The 20864-nt window shown below is 39.6% G+C and overlaps 1 protein-coding gene across 5 annotated transcripts; it reads right to left on the bottom strand.

Annotated features, from left to right (window-relative positions):
* Positions 1-35: 35 nt before the first annotated feature.
* usp48 (ubiquitin specific peptidase 48) lies at positions 36-19404 on the bottom strand. Of its 5 annotated transcripts, none has more exons than XM_084349596.1 (28): positions 19249-19404; positions 18595-18732; positions 17972-18092; positions 17556-17697; positions 16383-16510; positions 15941-16065; positions 14804-14912; positions 14311-14444; positions 13998-14074; positions 13386-13565; positions 12989-13162; positions 12672-12821; positions 11940-12140; positions 11034-11145; positions 10412-10554; positions 9561-9635; positions 9275-9399; positions 8436-8558; positions 8072-8133; positions 7047-7157; positions 5484-5614; positions 3847-3953; positions 3623-3730; positions 2850-3023; positions 2297-2422; positions 2088-2136; positions 1951-1977; positions 36-771 (listed from the first exon to the last, which is right to left on the bottom strand). In XM_084349596.1, the coding sequence occupies exons 2-28, from the start codon at positions 18726-18728 to the stop codon at positions 749-751; spliced, it is 3171 nt and encodes a 1056-aa protein (XP_084205722.1). In that variant the 5' UTR covers positions 18729-18732; positions 19249-19404; the 3' UTR covers positions 36-748. The 5 variants fall into 5 exon arrangements, with proteins under 5 accessions (XP_084205722.1, XP_084205723.1, XP_084205721.1 ...); XM_084349597.1 differs by having other exon boundaries at positions 19334-19380; XM_084349595.1 differs by lacking the exon at positions 19249-19404 and adding an exon at positions 19101-19187.
* Positions 19405-20864: the final 1460 nt, after the last annotated feature.

Below are 20864 nucleotides of genomic sequence, written 5' to 3'. Positions count from 1 at the left end.
TGTTGAATCTAATAATTGAGAGTATGAGGACAGGGTGCTTTGAAAATAACTTTATTGTCCATAAGAAATAACAGTGAAAATAACAGGACATACATTGCTTGCATTCTGTTTCTCACTTCCAGCTGTCGAGGTTTGCACTGCTGAAACTTGTGCAGGAATCAGCCTCTATACATACCGTGTAGCTATGTATCTCTAAATGCCACATGGAGTATATGGATAAAGATTTGCTGTAGAGGTAATAAATGTTCTAACATTTAGGAGCAGTTATATTTGCAATACTTAACAGTTAATTCGTGCATTCTTTTGACAAACCTGAAAACTCTGCAGTGAGAACACAAGCTTCCACATAATGGAAAGAAAGAACATTGCATTTTCTTCTGCCATAATTTAAAAATTCAAAAACAAAGCTAATTTTCTTGAATGACGGTAGAAGTTAATTGAAGCCGAACCTCAGAATAAACAGAGAACCTATCTTCCTCCACCTGTTTCTATTGGTCAGGCAGAAGCACTACCACGAAGTCCTTCAGAATGATTAGGAAGTTTAAATATCAAAGGCCAGCTAACCTTATGTAGAGAAAAACAGCGGCTTTGCAACAGAGTCACAGTTTGTTTTAAGAACGCCTACTCAAAACGTAAAAAAACAAATTAAAGCACTTATTTATATATGGACACTTGACAAATTCAAGCTTTTTTTAAAATTTCCATCTGTTGTCCATCCAATTCAAGCATAGCTACAGCACAGCTTTCCTCAGTGCCCGAGAAGCCCAGTGCCTGCAGACAGGGACAGAAACGATTAGATCAAGTTAGTACCACAACACTTTTCACAAACAAACAAACAATTGGCTACCAAATACAGTAAAAAAAACCTCTCATTTAATTTATGTAATCACCTGATGATGAATAACTTTCAGTGCTTTTATTCATTGAGGCAAGAACCATTTGACAATACTATGCTAAGGTTTAGTGCTTGTCTGTTTCCTGCAATCTGTGTCTGTTTAATCTGGTTCCAGATCTCTTAATTTTCTCTGAAATCTTACTTGTTTTTCGGTCAAAAAAGAATAATGAAGTGAATTCAGTCTGATTATCGGAGGAATCTGTCTTTGCTTTAATGCATCATTGTAAATAATAGAGATGATAAAAGGGAATTCCAGTATTTTTAAACCTGGGCCTTGTATCTTGTATGTTTTGGTGTGTAAATGATTCATACTTAAAGTTTTGGAAATGGTCCAGTAGACTGCCTCAGCTGGCAGCTGCAACACAGCTGCCACAAAATCCTTTCAGGGCAACACTGACTGTCAAAGTTACGTCCACTAAAAGTGCTTTTGCCACCCCACCAACAGGCTCAGGTTGTTATTCTTAGTGTCTGAAAACATTGTGGAAACTATTGCTGCATATAGACTTTTTTGTTAAATAATAACATCAATTTATAACCAGAAACAAAAGTCTCCCTCAGTCAGAAGTCTAGATCTGAAATCTCACAATGTGACTTGTTACAGTTGTAAATCTTCAAAATCAGTTAAATAGTCAGCCATGAATTATTTGGAAATAAATTCTTCCAAACAGTTCCTCTACGTAAACTCCAAAGTCTTCTCTCCAACTTTTGACTCATCTCTTGCTAGATTACAGATGGAGACTTCTTCATGTGTTTCCAGTTAAAAACCACTGTCTTATTATTTAAACGATAAGGTCTCTCTCTGTGGGAATCGTTTCTGTTGTCAGACAAAATAACAACTTCGGCCCGTCACTGGCAGAAACAAGCACTGTTGGCTGCCAGCTGAGGCGACCTACTGGACCAATTCCAAAACTTTCAGAAAGTATGAATCATTTACACACCAACACATGTACATATAGGGCCCAGATTTAAAATACCAGCGTTTCCTTTTAACTTCCTCCTGGATGAAGAAAACAAAGAAAACACTTTTCAGACCATTGAAGAAAAAGCATGCTTACCTTTGAATCCCTCTTCAGGCATTCTCACTGTAAAGGAAGAAGATGACTACGTATGAGAAAACAATATTATCCTTATTTAGATTTTTTAATCAAGGTAATGTAGCAGCTATAGCATAGGTAAAGATATTGCTGGTTACCCTGATAGACATCATCCATGGCAGCATAGTCTGCTATTGGCTCGTCAGCCTGAAAGGAAACAAGGAAGGAACTATTTTGGATGAAGAGGATAGTGTCTGTAATCACCTAAGGTGATCAGATGGGAGTCAAGATTAATAATGCAGTACTTGGTTTCTGTGTAAAACAGACCTCTTTTTCTTTTTTTTTTAGAAAGAAAGAAAAGAAATACCTTAAGACAGATGATGCTTTCGGGGATGACACCCAGACTGCCCAGTGTGGCTGAGTCATCTGTCAGACTTTTTCCATCAATGGAGAGGTTCTGGTCAAATGGAGCCACGGAGAAGGCGTGCATAATCTACAGGGTCAGAAGATCAGCAAAGTTAGTTGAGTGAATTCAGGATATCCATTACCTGTGCAGCAGGGTCCCCTAAGGAGCCCTTGGCACAGAGCAGCGTACATACATATATTATATAAAATTATGTTGCATATAAAACTGGGCCTACAATAATGTAAGGGGACCTATAGTGCCATGTATAAACAAGTCAGTAAAGTAAGGTTAGCTTGCTCACATGATTGCACGAGGAATCATGGGTTGACTATCATCATTGCTGTGTAAATAAACTGTATTCACAATACTTCTCTTACAAGATTCTATTACATCAGGCCTGTTTGAGGCATCAAACACCTGTATAGAATCAGTGATTCTGTAACAACCAGTTTATTATTCTATCCATCCTCAAGATGTCATGCTTCAGGCTTGTATCCAGACATTTAGCTCTCACCTGTATTTTCAGCTCTTTAAGTGTCTGATTGGCTGAAACGATGAGTGCTTTCTCCCCTCTGAGTTTCCTGTGCCGGGTGCTTCTCCTGATTCCACCTGGTTTGGTCACAGGAACAGTGGCTGCTGATGCTGCACTGCTGTCACCCAACTTAAGCCGCTTGGCACCATCTTCTGACTGAAAGAAATGTGTAACCATTAGGGCTGATATTAGATGGTATCTCTGTTTCTCATCTTTGCTAAAAACAAGAAAGTACCTGAAATGTAAAGATACTTATTTGGCAAAACCAAAAATGATCTAATATGAAGGTGATCTTTGTGCAGGGCTACTTTATTGGTTCTTCTACAGTCAGTTGTTCCACCAACTGTTAATTGACTATTAATACTCCAACAGTACTTATGACATTAAAAGCAAAGAATCTAGAAATTGTGATGAATGAGAAAAAAACAACAGCTGCAGTGAAAGAGCAACAAAGACAAATAATGATTTAAATTGTTTTTCCCTGTCTAATGCTAAAACTAGTGTAAACAAAGAAAATGAACCCACAAGGGAAAAAAGCTTTCCAAAAGGCAACACAACCAGTCATGTGATATTAGAAACCAATGGCAGACATTTTCTGAAGCCTGTGCGAGTGTCCTCGTTTGGCTTTATTTACCCAGGAAGTATTTGGCTGCCTGAACTACTGTTGCTATAGCTAGCTGTAGCAGAACCAGTCAGTTGATATAATGTGTGATATACATGTGGCAGCATCCTTCTGTTAACATCTATAGACTTACCTGGCTGAAGTCTGGGTCTCTTTCTCCATCCACCTTCGGATGTTCTTCCTTCTCCTCCTCTGCTTCAGAGCTGCTGGCGTTCATTTCCGGAGCTGCATCCTTTACCATCTATACAGGAGCAAAGTGAAAACACAAAGTTAGTTAAAACTCTGTATTAACAGTGGAAAATCAGTGGATCTCATTTTACACGTTTGGAGAATTACAATGTATTTTTTTTATCATACCCTCTTGTCTTCGATGACTTTGCGGATGTAGATGGTTGCTTGGGTATACTCTCGGAGGTCCCTCTGCTGCTGGAAAAGGAAGCTCTCTCTGCACTCCCAACACAGATCTGGACACATAAACCACACTTATATCAATATCAACTGAATCAGACATTGAGAAGCTGATAAAAGGTCAAAGCAACACTCTACCCAAAATGTTTTAGGTATCAAACTGATACTGAAGGACATTTTGATACTTTTTGTCACAGACTCCCTAATGTTATCTTTGAGTGCATTTATACCCCTAACACATACGAGTCCTTATTTATTCTGCAACTACTGTCAGATTTAACAAAATCTTCCTCCACTTACACACTTTTGGGAGGTGACTTAAACTGTGTGTCAAATCGTAACATTGATACGTCTCCCTCCCGCTCTGCTCTCTCCGGAGAAAGTGTAAAACCGGGTGAATTTCTTAAGGACGAGTTATCTTGCAATAGTTCTGTGTCAAAAAAGCTGGATGCAGCCCGTTCTGCCAGGAAAGCTGAGACACAAATTCTCTACGCTAAACACAGGCTCTTTGAATCAGGTAATAAACCCGGCCGGTTGCTTGCACATCTCGCTCGTGGCATAACTAAGCCAAATGTAATCCCCTCTCTCATAGATAGAAATGGCTACAGGCACCTCAAGACAGCTGAATGTATGAGTCTGTTCTATAAAGATCTCTATAGCTCTAAATGCACATCTTCTGCCAAGGTCAGAACAGAATTTCTTGACAAAATAAAGTTCCCATCTCTATGCGGTGAGCAAAATGCAGATTTATGCAGGCCAATTAGTAAGGAGGAAGTCCCAGAAGCCACATGCACTCTCAAGGGAGGTAAAGTGTTGTCATAACTAATGGAGGCCACTCTGAACCCTTTTTCTGTGACAAGGGGTATCTGTCAGGGGTGCCCATTCAACCCAGTCCTCTTTGCCATAGCATTAGAACCATTAGCTGGAAGAATTTGGTTAAATAATGGTATATGTAGAGTATTGACGGGGAACGTGGAGCACAAAATCGCCTTACTCATCTGTGTTCTCCTCTTGGCAGGACAAGGGGATTCATGTACTTATTTAAAGATAATGCTTCTCTGTCTTTCCGGCAATTATGAGAGATATTGGATATTCCCAAGCAACATCTTTAGAGCAAATTAGACATTTTATATCTTACCTCTTCTTCTGTTGACCGCCCTGGTAGTGACATTGAAAAATTTATCTTGGAGCACCAAAATGAAAAACACTTTTCATCATATCATCATTTTACTCACTTCTTACTCTTTTCTCACTTCTGCCAAATATTTTGTCATAAATGGGAAAGAGATTTAGGTACTGAATATATTGGAGATGATTGGAAGGCAGCTATAGATGTGATCACATCCACATTTACATGCAGTAGGTTGTGGGAGACTCCGTACAAGATTCTACACAGGCTGCACATCGCCCCTGTTGCCTTGAACAAAAATAACCGCTCCCTTTCTTTGCTCCTCTATGCTCAGTCTTCCCTCAAGAGAAATACATCACCCTGCTTCAAGCTACAAACTTCTTGAGAATCTCCTTAAAAATTTCTTAAAATTTTCCACAACTGGATGAAAGAATCTTCCGTGACTTTGCACTCTTACCAGGCTGAGTTGTGTACTGAGTGGTGGGACCACTGGGTGTGGTGTCTTTGAAGCAGTGGATGGAGATGGGCTGGTCTACGATGAAGAGTCGGCTGATTACTTCCCATTCGTTAGGCCAGAGCAGAGCTATACTGTGCAGGACAAACAGCACAACATGAGACCAGAGCAGTGTATACTCAGTAATACATTAGTTCATGGTTCTTTATGTATTCACCTATTCATGCAACCTGCCTATTTTGAATAATAGCTACACGTCTTTTTGAATTCAGATCTGACTTGATGATTGTATTTTGTGAAGAATAAAATGTGTGCAAGATTAGCTCAGGCAATGTAATAAATGGCATGCATGCATTAGTGGTGTGGGGATTTCCCAATTGTAAGATGCATCGTGATGCAAACACGGAAGATTCTGCATTGATGCAGAGACAAAACAGTGTTTCCCACAGAATCAGACTTGAATTGTGGCGGTGGCTGGCCAGCTGGGGTGCCACAGGGCGTGAGCCGGCTAACTTCTGGTTTAGTGCCCAGCTAACTTGAACGGGATAAAATGTAATTGGGCGGCTCTTCTAGACTGAATTGCTCAAATTCTGACAGTAAAACAAATCATTTTGCGAGGGTTGTGCGGCTTTTATTACCGTTTTACTGACGCATTTTCACAATGTCTCGTCATGACGATGTGATTACATGGCTTGGCCACGACAAAAACTGGCTTCAAAGCCTGGCGCTCATCATCACTTCAAGCTGACGATGAGGCCAGCCATCTTCTTTGCAGAGGAAGTTACGGTCAAGCCAACTGCGTTAAATAGTCCTCCTCCTCTTCTTCGTTGGTTTTACCGGCGGACTAAAAACCACACCGCCATCCACTGTATCGGAGTATATAAAATCATGCTATTCACTGACGAGCGCGCTGTCTTGAGTGAGTGAGATTGGGATGCGAAAATCAATATGTGGCAGCCAATGTTGATATTGTGGCGGACCGCCACGAATAAATTAATGTGTGAGAAACACTGCAGAGCATAATCAGGAGATTGCAGCTTATGTTGATTGTTTATTCTCCGGCCTGGACAATAAAGCTGTTATGCTATGTTAGGTGCATGGCATCGCAGAAGGATGTGGATCAACTGCAAGTGATACAAAATGCACCCAATATTTTTAAATATTAATAATTAATATAATAATTGACTTTCTAAATAAAATGGGAATAAAGATTGATCTTACTGCTTTTATTAAATGATGAAAAGGTAGCTGTGAGCAGTAATATAGAAATTTGAGGATGCCATACATCAAGATGAGATCAAGATGCATTGAGAATCGCTGTGTGTTGTAATCGGTGAATCGTAATTGAATCAAGAGGTCAGTGAAGATTCACTGCTCTAGAGTGCTTGCATGAAGCATGAACACACTATTAGTGCTAATGCTGCATCTCTGGGTTTTGTGTTTAGTGTGGATTATAAAGGACAGTTCCAGTTATTTTATCATCCTGTCAGAAGTATTATTCTGGACTAAATTGTTCTGAAATGTTTACAGGAATTTTGTGTTTCATTTTAAATAAGCAGAACTCACTGTTGTGCATCTCCATTGATTAGGGAGTCGTAGGTGAACATGAAGCCTCCGTGTGGACAGAGCAACAAAGTATTGCCCACATTCGACACTGGGGAGGATTTAGTGGGCCTCCTAGAAAATGCACACACAGATGGGAGGAAAATTAGCATTTGAAAAGTTAATGGGCAATTTTACTGCCAGTCATATTCAACATCATTAGGGATTGGACAACTCAGAAAGTAAAGGGTCAACCATGATGCAAGCTGAATAAATTACAATTGGTTTTAGTCATTATTGGGGCTGTCAAGCAATTAAAACCTTTGGGACTTTTATGTCATCCACCAAGCTTTACTTCTGGTGTCTTAAGCTGAGCTCAGAGCAGACAGCCGTTAGCCACTGGAGCAGACCAAACATTTAGTAGAGTTGCCCAGTGGCAGTTAATGCACAGTACAGGTTACAGATTGACTATGAATAAACTCTGCAGCTGCTTCATACACAAGAAGACATCATCTTTGAGTGACAGCTATCACTGTCCCTGCTAATATCCATGCTATTTGTATCCAAGCTAATATCCATGCTATTGATGTTAATCATGCTGAAACGACAGTGTCTGGTAGTGTTAGTATAATGACCGACTATTAACCACAGCCATTTCTCGGTTTGAGAAAGAATGTTAACCGTTTGACAGTGAGAAACACAGGCTGCAGTGGAACTTTTCCATTCAGTACTTTTCCATCATGTTTACAAAGCTGCTGGGGAACATGTTCAGTGATGGAAGGTCAAGGGGCATCACAAAGTGTGATTATTCTGTTATTTTTTTAATGCGTTATTATTTCTGTAATGCATTAATCGAAATTAACGCATTATTTTGACAGCCCTAGTCATTACTAATAGAACACATCTGATGTTCATGTCAAGAGTTTTTATTTTCTCCTCTTGCTTAAGGTTGACCCTGTTCTTGAATGCAACAGTCAAATTCTATTTGGACAATTTAACAACACACACAGTAATGTCATTTAGTTCATTCACTGTTGAAACAAACATACCGGATGAATTTTCTCCACTCATCCACAAAGAAAAGAGGGACTATGTAAAGTACATCTGTGCCCTGGAGAGACAAACAACAGAGGATTTACTGTATTCACCACAATCATAGTTTGTTAATATCATGATATTTGTGTGATTTTGATTAATATTTCATTTATATAAATAATTGCTTTCATCCTAATCGACTTCTGGTATTAACACCAGTAAAATTTAGGTTGCACTCTGAATACTATATATACTGTATATTCTGGTTACTGAACCTCATTTGCTCTATTTTTCAAGCATCATTCTCATCTTGCCTTTTTCAGTAATGTTATTGGTGTGAAGAGGTCACATGACTCTGACTGTTGGCTTTGCGTCTACCTGAGGCCACTTGGTGAGTGTTGGCCGGTTCTTCTCATGGAAGAGGTTGAGCAGTTGGTTCTTCTGGTCCAGGGCCATCATCTTACTGACTGCCTCATTGTCCTTTTCTTCCTGCTCTAATGTCTGGACACACAAGAAGGAAGTTTTCATTTCACAACTCACCTACTTTATCATCACACATGTACCAATTGTGGCTCACACATACACAAACAGACATAAACAGGATTAATGCAGTTTATGGTTAATGGGATATATGATTATTACGGTTGGGAATCTGTGAGATTTTTTGATTCTGATTATTTGGTGTCCGATTTGACCGATCATTCATCAGTTCTAGTTTGAATGATTCGAAAAGGGGCATTAGTTTCAGTCTCTTGCACAGTATACTGTGTGCCAAACCATTCACCAGTGTCCTTATTCTGCTGAAATACAATATCAAACATAACTGGCATTAAAATAAATGCTCCGCAGCTTTTATTTGACAAAGTTAACTGCATTAATTACCTAATTCATTAATTAAAAAGGATCATACAATCCCCTGCTTATATGATAATAACACAGTGACAGAGAGGCGCAGTGCTCTTACTCTTCTTCTTTGTTAGGAGTGTTTGATAACCATAACAGAGTGATCGTAGCATAAATGTTGTTTTATGTACATATTCTGTATATAACAGAATATCAGTTATATCAATATACATTTTTTACACCGTCATGAACATATCAGCATTGGCCCAAAAATCCCTATCTGCTGAACTGTGGTGCAAAAAAAAAAGGAAAAAAAAGGAGAGATGCAAGCTCAGTGTGGTCTAACACTGGGTGGTTTGTAACTGACTACTCACCAGGCACTGCTGACACGGCTCTTGGTTTTGGGTGAATTCGGGGGCTTTGGGAAAGTATGCCCTCAGCTTGGTCCAAACTTCAGCTGATACCAGTTTTCGTTCAGTCTCTAGAATACTCAGACCCTCTACAGCAGGAGCACATTTAAAAACCAACATATTTAATATGTAAACTATTCATGCATACAGTATGTAATAGCAGCAAAGCAGTTTCTGTTCAAAAATTGTACACTGTCATTGTTAAAAGTATTTGTTCAGATCATTGTTGATGCTGAAGATGGGACAGTACCATGACAGCAGACAATATCTTCATTGAAAGTCTTCATCTCGTCCTCGTTGCCCTCCGAGAGCTCTGGGCCGAATTCTACAATCAAGCAATTCACCAAGAATGTTAACACTTACAATCCAGAAGTGTTGTTGGTTGAATTTAATACTAAAATGAAAAGACATCAAACTGATTGATCCAGTGGATGTAAATCAGTCGGTGTCTCAACATCCTGTTATAATATGACAGACATAGATTCAAATCACAATTTTAGTGAGGCTAGCAGCGTGGCGCTAGGGATGACAATGTCATTCGGTTCATCCACCAATGTGGCCCACACAAAAATATGTCAGCAACTATTGGATGGATTGCCATGAAACTTGGTGCAGAAATCCATATTGCCCAGAGGATGTATCCTACTGACTGACTTTGATGATCCCATGACACTTCCTGAAGCACCACCCCATGTCAATCAGTAAAATATCTAAACATCTAGCAGATGAATTGTCATGAAATGTGATCCACATTCATGATTTCCAGAGGTTGAGCCCAGCTGACCCCTGATTTTTCTTTTAGCACCACAACGAGGTCTCAACAACTATTGATTGTTTACCATACAATTCCCATGCTATACTAAGATGGCCATGCTGTACCTGCTAAACATCAGCATGTTAGCAACTGTCACTGTGAGCATGTCAGAATGCTGACATGAGCATTTAGTTTAAAGCACTGCTAAATAAGTCCTCATACAGCTGCTTGCAGCGCTGTAGACTTATAGTCTTCTTTCCGTTTCCAGCTTGGTTGACAATTGACAAAAAATAAACTAGAAGACACAAACACAGAAGGAGAAACAAAACCATATCCATTTATTTTACCTTTGCTGTTGTTTGTGTGTGGTCCCTGTCCATTGGTCTGGCCATTGCTGTGTTTGGTTTCATGTTCATCCTCCTCCAGCTGGTCCAAAGCCAACTGCCTCCAGCTACGCAGTGATGCTTTACCCACCCAGTAGCCCTCACCGCTGAGACACAGACACACACAGTGATAAATATATTAGACAGCGATTCTTTATCTGTATTCTGATTCAGTATCGCCCCACTGAGGACTTAGTTTTTCTCTTTTTGAGGAATTGAGTCTTCTGAAAATACCTCGGATTATAAGCGTTTGTCCTTTTCAGACATAGAACAAACAACATTGCATAACAGCAAAGAAGGGAGGCACATCGTGAGGAAGAAGAAGAGTGTTTTCTGTTCTCTCACAGACTGGATTCCACAACACAACTTAAAGCCTTGATGACGTTTTGAATATGAGGGGCCATATCCATATCAGTATTTCCACATCACATTCACCGTATTGAAAGTAATATCTAAATATTTTATTTCTGACAATAAACTGCCATCAGATTAACATACGTGGGGGCTATTAAAATATAATTTGAGCCCAACTTAAGGATGCAGAACACTACAATCCATTAACCTTACACATCCTGAGTGGGTTTACCTGAGCGTGCGTTTGACCAGGTTGGAGACTTCCTTGTAGTCTTCATTGAGCTGGTTCTTCAGCCGTAGAACCCTACATCGCTGGCCAACACACTCTGTACACAGTGAGGAGGCTGAACAAACACACAAATGTGGGATATGTAAACAAGTAGAAGACAAACATTGTGGTTTCATTGTCTTATTAGAAAACACTTTTAGTATGAAGTGTCCCATCTGACTGCAAACAAGAGTAGTTCCTAAATTGAGAGAAATACGAGAAAGCACATTTACTTTCTCTTACTTTACTTTCTCTTTTAATATTTCAGTCAACTCATGATGTTAATGATTTGTTAGTGATTGATTAATCACAGTTAAGAACTTAATTGATCAGGATCAACTTACTTTTCAACTATCCAGTTCCTTTTGCTGTGGTTGCTGCTTCTTTAACTATTCTTTCCTCTCAGTGTTATCGCTTTTATAACTTTACAGCCAGTTCTTTGTAAAGTTACAGCCTGCACACATAACCCACCCCTGACCAGGCAGATATGCTCACATTCTAAAACAAAGAACTTCACTGTTGTCAGTAGATCAGTTTTTTCACTGATAAAGGTATTTAGAGGCTCTGATAAAAGAACACAGCATGTTTAGTCTGGTGTACGTGATGTCCTCCAGAAAAGTCTGCAAATGTAGGTATAGTGTTTTAATTCAATATTTAGTGAAGTGTGTTATAAGCGCTAGAATAAAAGGCTCACTCTTCAGTTGATAACATGCGCACATATATGAGCTGATTTTAAGAATTGTGTAGAATAGTAAACTGATCACTGTGATCCTTACTCCTGTATAAATACTGAATTGGAAGCACTAAAACATTCTCAGTTCTGCAGAAGATCATGATTTGAGAAGAGACCACACCCTGTGTTTGACTAACCGTCTAGTCTTGGCCCTCCACTGTAGCGCTCGAAGAGGAGCTGAGCAGCTTGGAGGGAAACCCTCTTGGACTCTGCCACCTTGTCTGGGTGCAGTTTGCCGTGAGAACACAAGAAGAGGGAGTTATCAATTTCTTTTGTTGCAGTAGAATCATCCAGCCACTTCTTCAACCAGTCCAGGGGGATGAACTCATATGGCTCACCTGAGGAGGGAAAGCACAGAACCACATCAAACAAAGAGACACAGGACCTCTGGTTGTGATTCACTGAATCCAGGCTTATTCTGCGATAACAACTTTCTCTCTGTATATTATCCCTCTCATATCCATTTATAAATACATGTTATGAAAAAGGTGTGAAATCAAATGCAAGTACGAGTGTCTGATGAACACCTGACTCTTTTTGTAACTCTGACACTGGAAATTGTTCATATTAACATAATACATAACACAGTAATGTGCCTCATCAAAAATCACAAAACTTCTTGCTTAAGTAGGTGTTGTGATGTACTAACAGTATTACTGCAGACAGGGGAGCTGTTGTACTAGTCAAGCAATACCCTCCATTAACGTAATGGAGGGTGTTGCTTGACTAGTACAACAGCTCCCCTGTCTGCAGTAATACTGTTAACTGTCCCTTTTTAACACTGCACTGAAAGTCACAACAAACGTGTGCACTCTCTTTACTGCTTCTGTTAAGTGGACTGTGGGTGATTAGGGAATGTTTTTACCGACCGTCTTTTGCGGGTAAAAGCTCGTAGAGCTCCTTCACCTCCTCATGCTTGGCTTTGCCCTTATCCACACTCTGTTTTCTCATGTCGGCCATCTCACTGCACCACTCCTCAAATTTATGGTTGTCTTGGTCAACCAACCTCTGAAGAAAGGCTGGCAGACAGGAAAGGGGTAAAGGAAAACATCAGATAGGCTGCATTTTTATTAATCAAACATGTTCTCAGGGCATAACTTAATTCCTTGATGCAAACAGAGGCAGACATCAGGGATCATCGCTGCATCCTTGTTCGCATTAAGTAAGTCAAAATTCTGCTACTCACCTGGCACCTCGACATTGGTCCTGGAGGCATCTGAGCTCTCCTCTTCCTGGACCTTATACACCAGCATGTAAGCATTTCGGGAGCAGTGGTAGCCTTTACTGCACTTTGGCTTTCGTGTCTGTGACTTCACTGTCTCAGCTACAGACCAAGAAGACGAAGACGGTAGAGGAACAGCTTTGAGAAAGTGTACATATATACAGTAGGTGGGTAAAAGGTAAGACTCTCCAACTTAATATTTTTTATTTAACAATTTTGTCTGGCTTACAATATGATGTTTTTTAAATATACAAACAGATAACACTGAGTAACAATAAGACTGCTAGAGCATAACACTACATAAAGTATCTGTAAATGTCAGAAAGGTGCAACATTATAGTGTTCATTTAGTACTACTCACCAATGTCCTCCTCAATACCAAGCTGCAGCTTCTTGCCTTCCATCTTCTCTATTTCCTCATCATTGAATTTGTACCAGTCACCAGTACGAGCGTCCTTCACATGGGCGATGTAGTGGCCTGAGTAGGCACTGATGCCCCGATGAATCAGCACCGCACTCAGTTCATAAACACACTTCTGGTCTGGAGAAATAGCCAGTCCAAACACACAGAAATGTCAACATGTTTACTTTTCGTCAACAAAAAATATCTACTGTAGCCTGGAGATAAGATGTAGTAGAAGGAAGCAGTGGATTGGCTAGAAAATAGATTTAACATGGGTGAACTTGCTGTGACAGCATTCCATCAGCCATACAGGTGATATCCATACATGGATAAGGTAGCCTGCTTTGACACCGTTGACTACATTTCTCCCCCTGAGCACTATTTAAAATTTCACTCTTCCTTTTAAAATTCAAAAGGACTTGGTCTTTGTCCTTTAAATTAAGATGTGAATAAAAGTGGAGTGTATGCATTTTGTTTCTTCTGTAGAGCTGACACATGCCAGTTAGCACTGACTGCTAAATGAATGGGGTGTGTGTCTGTGTGTTGTCACAGAGATGGTACCTAGTTTACCTTCCAAGAAAGGCCCCATGTCCAGCTGCTCTGGAAAACTGATAAAGGTGTTGAGCTTCTTCTTATGGCCTGTTTGTCTGAAGAAGATAACATAGTTTAGAAAAATCTTTCTCATACCAGTAGGAAGAAGACACACCTGGCACCAGCAGGTAACACAGTTCCTGAACTAAAATCAGGAAAAGATATTTTGTTGGTTTTGTTATCAAAAATCACTTTGACCAGTATTATCCAACTATAGAATATACTGTCCTGCCAAAGTGATATTGTATTCATGCTATGCCTTTTACACAATGCAGTACAAGTGATGGCTGACCTATCAAAGACAAAGCGCATGAGCTGCAGGTTGAGGGTTGGGGGAAGGCTGTGCAGTTTGATCCTTCGGGTGGCGCTCTGTTTACTCTGACAGCTCTCACAGAAGTAGCGGTTCTCCCCATCCAGCTTCTCCTCCTGCGGGGGGAGGGGGCGACCATTGTGAAAACAACACACACACCAACATCTTTTTTAGATTGTTTTTTTTTTTTAAATGATACTCTGTGCTTTATGTTTTGTGAAGATCATTTTAGATAGACTGACCCATCAGGGTGACACTTTGTCATTTATTACTTTTATGATTTCTGTTCGACTTTGTCTCTGTGAATGTCTGTAACTATGCATTTTTATTGTTGCTGTTATTTTGACCAGGACTCTCTTGAGAATGAGAGCCTGTGTCTTGATGAGATCAAGGTTAAATTAAATTGAAATAAATAAATAAATAAAGAGCTTCTGGTAACACATTCAATGTGGGTGTGGTAGAGAATGAAAGCTACCTTCAGGAACTCTGTGACGCACTCGGTCAGGTTCTTGTGGCCCTGGATGTTCAGCTCCAGCTCGTAGAATCTGGACGGCAGTGCAGATGATCGCCCACACTGGTTACAGCTGGAGAACAATAAAACCAAGATAACAGATTTTTCATATAGTCCAACATTGTTTTGTCAATTAAGTCATTTCTAAACTTGAATCTCTATTTTTGTGGCCTAACACTTACACTCATTCCAACTGCTCAAATAAAAATCAAGCCAACCAAAAAGAAGCTGCATGTCTCTGTCAGATTCTGGTCCCAATCCAAAAAACATAACCTTTACTTTCCCTAAACCGAGCCTTATAAAAATACCTGGTATCCAGCTTCTTGACAACAAGATTTCCATTTCCCTCAAGAATGTTAAATAAATGGCTGTTAAGCTGAATCTCCTGTCTGATAACAGCACATCTCTCTGAGCAACAGGAAAACATCCTCTCTACAAAAACCCACCTGTTCCTTTATTTCTTATTATTGCATTTTCTGACACTCACTAGGCAAATATATGACATTTTTCACATAAAATGGAAAGGCCAACCTATTCAGCTGTCCCAGTTATGAGCCAAGGCCTGACACCTGACCCAAAATTGAGGTTCAGCTTGTTTTTTTATGAGGCTGCCCAGACGACACTTGCTGGGGTATAATGCAAAGAAGACAGTTTTAACATAGCGCTGGCACATTTTGTGTATCTGCAACAGTTGTGATCACCTGCTATCAACTGTTAAGTCACAGCTATCTTCATAGAGTATATGAGACATCACTGGAAAAGAACCATTGCAAGAATATGGAGGGTGGTGGCAGAATACTGAGGAATATCCTTCCCGAATGTTGTATGATGTTTCCTTTACCTCCCTCAAGCCAGTATTATCATTTTTCTGCTATGTACTACAAATGGGATATACTGGCCACCTTCTCATTCTCTCCATTCCTCCTCACAACTTGGCTGAATATACTGTAAACTTTCCTCCTTCACCAAACACACTACTCTTTGTGATTATTTCAGAAATGTAAACACAATTCAGCTCACTTTGGCCTGAAGTTAATGAAATACAAATTATGACGTTATGAGTAGATCTGATGTCCAATACACAGTAATGAGTGGTCTTACACAGTAACGTAGGAAAACTGTCCACAGAACTGCCGCTGGATGACATTCTGCAGGTTGGTGCTCTTCTGCTTAGACAGAGTGTCTTCCAATAGAGACAAGAAAAGCTTTGAAAACTCCTGGGCATCCTGAAATTGAAAGGTCTGAATTCAATGCACTGTATAGAAAACTACTACCAAACATGCTGGAGCACCCAGTTTAATAAATATCTATAATCCTCTTTCAAACTGTGAAACCAGCCCCTATATTTCTTTTCAGGCTTTTATTTTATAGGACAGGTGAAAACTGACAGGAGATAGGGTGTGTGTGTGTGTGTGTGTGTGTTGGGGGGGGGGGATGTGCCTCTGTACACAGGGCACATGCTCTACCAACTGAGCTACTGGGGCGCCTTGCCAGCCTTATCCTCCTAAGTTTAAGCTATGATAGGTTTCATGTAGTGATTTACCTGCTGCTGTCCTGTGTCCAGGCCCAGTGCTTTGACCAGCCCTGAAGGATCTATGTACTTTCTGTTGCTGTTCTGCAGGAGTGCAAACAGATACTGCAGATGCTCACAGATGGACTGAGGCTCATAATCTGCAAAAGACAGAGAAGTTTGTCTGAGAGACCGAAATATTATCATATGAAAAGGTAAAAACCTAAAGAGCGATGTAAAAACCACCTCACACTAGAACAGTAGTCAATCAGTAAGTGGGTCTCCACTTCTGTCAAATCATTCTCAACAACAATCATTTGAAATTATTGACTTAAAATGCAAGGTTGCCATTGTCCATGGGCAAAAAAAATATTTTTAGTTTACCGTTATTACTTAACCAGATACTACTTATTGCTGTTATTTTGCCAGTCAGCAAATTCAATCAAGAACTCATGAATAGATCACATTTTTTGTGAAAGAGATAGAGCAAAGCAACTAATTCAAGTTGTCAGTCTGTCAGATTTAAGATTTATTGGTTTACAAAGGAACTATGATCAAAATAAACACATGATTTTCTGGGGGTATAATATCTAGCTGGAATTTGTGCAAAAATGTTAAACAATCTACTGAACATTATATTTGTTTGGAATAGGGCTTGGCAATATATCCATAGAGTCTTGTTACTGTGATATGAAACTATCATCTTAGATTTGTGATATCTTTATAACGTGATATGGCATAAGTGTCTCTTCCTGGTTTTAAAGGCTGCACCACAGTTAAGTGATGTCATTTTCTGAACTCACCAGACTGTTCTACTCGTTCTTATACTTGTCTTTACCCACTTAGTCATTATATCCACATTATTGATGATAATTCATCAAAAATCTCATTGAGTTAATATTTTGTGAGCATACCAATAGTCATCCGTAAAATATTGTTGCACTACCGTTATTGAGGTACTTTGTCATGATATTTTAGTTTGTCATTTATGAAATGCTTTTGACGAGATTACAGAAACGCTGAGATATATTTTGTGTATGACAATAAAGCCAAGACATATTTCGGACAATTTTATTCTATGATGGTACATGCACTATTTGAAGCTATGTACCAAGAAGTTAAAATACTTCGCAAAAACATGCTGACTTTAACTAGGAAAACAACAAACATATAGAAGCATCCACAGTATTTAGTTTCCAGTTATACCAGACTCAGTGTTGTGTTCCTGTGCTCGGGAATTGTGGCACTGATAGAGGCTCCTACGTAGCTCCAGGTTGTGGAACCACACTTGCAGGAATGTGTTGACGTAACATGTTGCACCCAGGTTGGTCAGGCCAACAAATGTGTTCTGGAAGAGGGCAGAGACAGAGAGAGACAGAGACAGAAGACAGAGAGAGACAGAGAGAGACAGACACACACAGAGAGAGAGACAGAGACAGAGAGAGAAAGACAGAGAGAGACAGAGAGAGAAAGACAGAGAGAGAGAGACAGAGACATTATTCCATCTCTGGCCTTCTGATAAGTTTTCAGGACTTCAGCAGTCCATCTACAACAGTTGTGTGATCTCAGGTCAGTGAGTAAACAATGTGAAGCACTGTATGTGTGGTTTGTTAAAGAAATACCTTGTCTCGACGTTCTGAATTTGGGTCATCGATATTGTGGAAAGCATTTTCATCAATGTCCCCAAGCCACGCCTGTTCACCAATACCCACAAGACAGTTGGGATTCCCTTTGCAGTTCCTCCTGCAAAACCAAGTCATGATTATTAAACCTACTGTTCCACTGCCTACTAGAAGTGACATATAACTGCATCTCTCTCTTATATGGAGACAAAAGTCATGTCAAAAATCTAAAAAGCAGACTGTTAAATGATGCTATGCAGGCAAAGCACCCTTCAAAATCAGCTTGTTATATAAGCAAGATTAAGTTCAGCAACATTTCAAGTGTCCGAATTTGTGCTCTCTGTGATGCCTACAGACTGCAGTCAGTCTGTACATGAGTTTGGTTTGTTGTGAAGAGTAGAGCTGATTTTCATGACCTTTCATACGAAGTCTACAAAGCTGCTGTAAAGGCTTGTCCCCAAGCAAAGAATCAAATCAGACTGTTGATGCACATTAGCATTCCTCTGCGGAGCTGGCCTCAAAGCCCACAACTGTAAAATCAAATGTAACATCTGCTACGGGTATTTTTACTGGCACATGCCATCACGACAGAGGGATGCTGTTCACAAATGTTAATATTGTACCTGCAGGTTCCTCTCTTGCAGGCCGGGAGATTGATGCGATATGCTAAATTGATATGCTCCTGTCTGATGTCTTCTGGTTTCACCGTTTCCACCCAACGCCAAGCCGCTTTCTCCAGCTGTAAGCGGGGCGCCATAATCCTACGATGTAAAGTTAACCACACAGTCAGGCATATGAGTCGAAAGCACTACTATACAATGGTCTGTCATTTGCCAAACTGCTTCCAGGAATGCTAACATAGCCGGCTAGCAAGGGCTAAACAAGTTCTTGTAGGTCTTAGCTAGCTTGGTTCTGACGAAGCAACCTACCGTTAGCTATGTAGCGCTAGTGCTAACTTACTTAAGATAGCCAGCTAGTATTAGCTTAGTAGTTCTATCGCTTACGTTACCCTATTTGAATTAAAAATGTGAGCACAACACACTACACATCGCAACAATACACAGAGAACTGAAATACAATAAATTACAACAAACAGCATTTGCAGGGTAAAGTCAGGAGTAAGGACTACCCTTGCGCTAACATTAGCTAACTAGCTAAAGGTAGCATTAGCTAGCCCGACCCGGCAGCGTTAGCAAGTCATTTTCCTGCATTTTCGATTTAATGCTACCTGACGCTAACGTAACGAATTTATTGTGTTAAGGTCAAACATATCGAACCTTTCATGCGTGCAGCTGCTTCACCAAAATATTTTATGTATTTTCACATTTTATTCACGGTTTATTTTAGATTTAGCGCCCTTACGTCAGTTTATAAATAAATTATTTCTCCGCTCAAAATCAACACGACGTCAACATGTGACGCAGGCGACGTCTCTTTGTTGTGACCGGAGGGAGGACCGGAGACACGCAGAGCCTCCACAGGCCTCTCTGCTGCCACAGTCAACACAAAGGGAACTTTCTGTGTTCTCAACGATAAAACATGTTATCATGTCAAATGTGTTATTCACAGTCTTTTATAACTTTTACTTTGTTTTCATTAAAAGTGTGTTTTAAGCCTAGTCATATCTTGTGATGTGAATATTACCTCATGGTGGACTAAACCTGACTGAGAGTGAGATTAATATATATATATATATATATATATATATATATATATATATATATATATATATATATATATATATATATACACACACACACACACACACACACACACACACACACATTATTCATTATATACATTCAAGTACAAATACAATCAAAATACAAGGGCAAATATAGAAACAATAAGAAACAATAAAGTACTATATACAATAAAATGCTTAAGTAGTTGAGGTAAATAAAATAAAATGCTGGGGTATCAAGTAAAGGTAAGTGGAACATAGATGATAAGAGGATAAGGTGCAGTTTTATTTACAGTAATAATATAAAACGACATTTTTTTTTTTTTTTTTATACATTTGTTTCATTGGGGAATCAGAGCCAACAAGACAATAAAGCGTAGCATACAAGGTTACATCCCCAATACAGGTTTTAAGAATTTTCACCCTGTTATTGATGTAGCTATCCATACAAGTAACTGGACAAGTAACACCATAGCCACCCACCACCCTCCCTCCCTACCCACCCACCCACCCTAAATTCACACAACAACAAAGTATCAAGCCAGGTAAAACAATGAAAACAAAAATAATATACATATACATATATATATAATAAAACACAAAAATGACTTGTCTGTTATGGAGTGTGTGTTATAAAGTCTGCTGGCACCAGGCAGGAATGATGTCCTGTGCTGTTCCTTTAGGCAGCAGAGTTGATTTTAAGTGTTTGTGATTGTGATATCAGTTACTTATTTTAATAAATGAAATTATTTTTTTCTCTAAATTTTAATGTTCACCTTACACATCTGAAAAAAGTAAAACCACCTGCACAGAAGATGAAAAGAGAAAATGGTGGCTTATACGGTCACTCCACCAATCTGACACATTAGTGTGTGTTTACAGGTCTTGGGGAGTACCACTGCATGAATACAAATGTTGTATTAACCCTTCTGTGGCTCCAGAGGAAGCTGCACATGATCTGAAAAACTGCCTCCAGTAATGTCACTCAGTTGCTAAGTTGCATTGTGGGTAATGTAGGCACCAAGTTTTGAAAAGGAAGAAGAATGTGTGGGATGAAAAGACGATGTCTCTGATTCTGCTGTATCAATTTTGGTCATTTATTTTTAAACTGTCAATTATGAGTCCAACGGCGTTACAGGAGAGCAAGGTTACACCAGTGGACTGCTTTTCAGAACCTCGCCTTCTGTAGGTAACGTTACCCACAATGCA

Source organism: Pagrus pagrus (assembly GCF_965226575.1).
Source record: "Pagrus pagrus genome assembly, chromosome: 3".
Classification (NCBI taxonomy): domain Eukaryota; kingdom Metazoa; phylum Chordata; class Actinopteri; order Spariformes; family Sparidae; genus Pagrus; species Pagrus pagrus.
Note: the sequence above shows the minus strand (reverse complement) of the source record. Positions and strands in the feature narration are given on the sequence as shown.

Excerpts from the sequence above, each read along its gene's own strand:
- usp48 (XM_084349595.1), bottom strand. Across the intron at positions 14,913-15,940 it reads CAGTTTTCCTACGTTACTGT|CTGTAACCAGTGTGGGCGAT; the intron begins GTAAGACCACTC and ends ATTGTTCTCCAG. Across the intron at positions 7,158-8,071 it reads GAGTGGAGAAAATTCATCCG|GAGGCCCACTAAATCCTCCC; the intron begins GTATGTTTGTTT and ends TGCATTTTCTAG.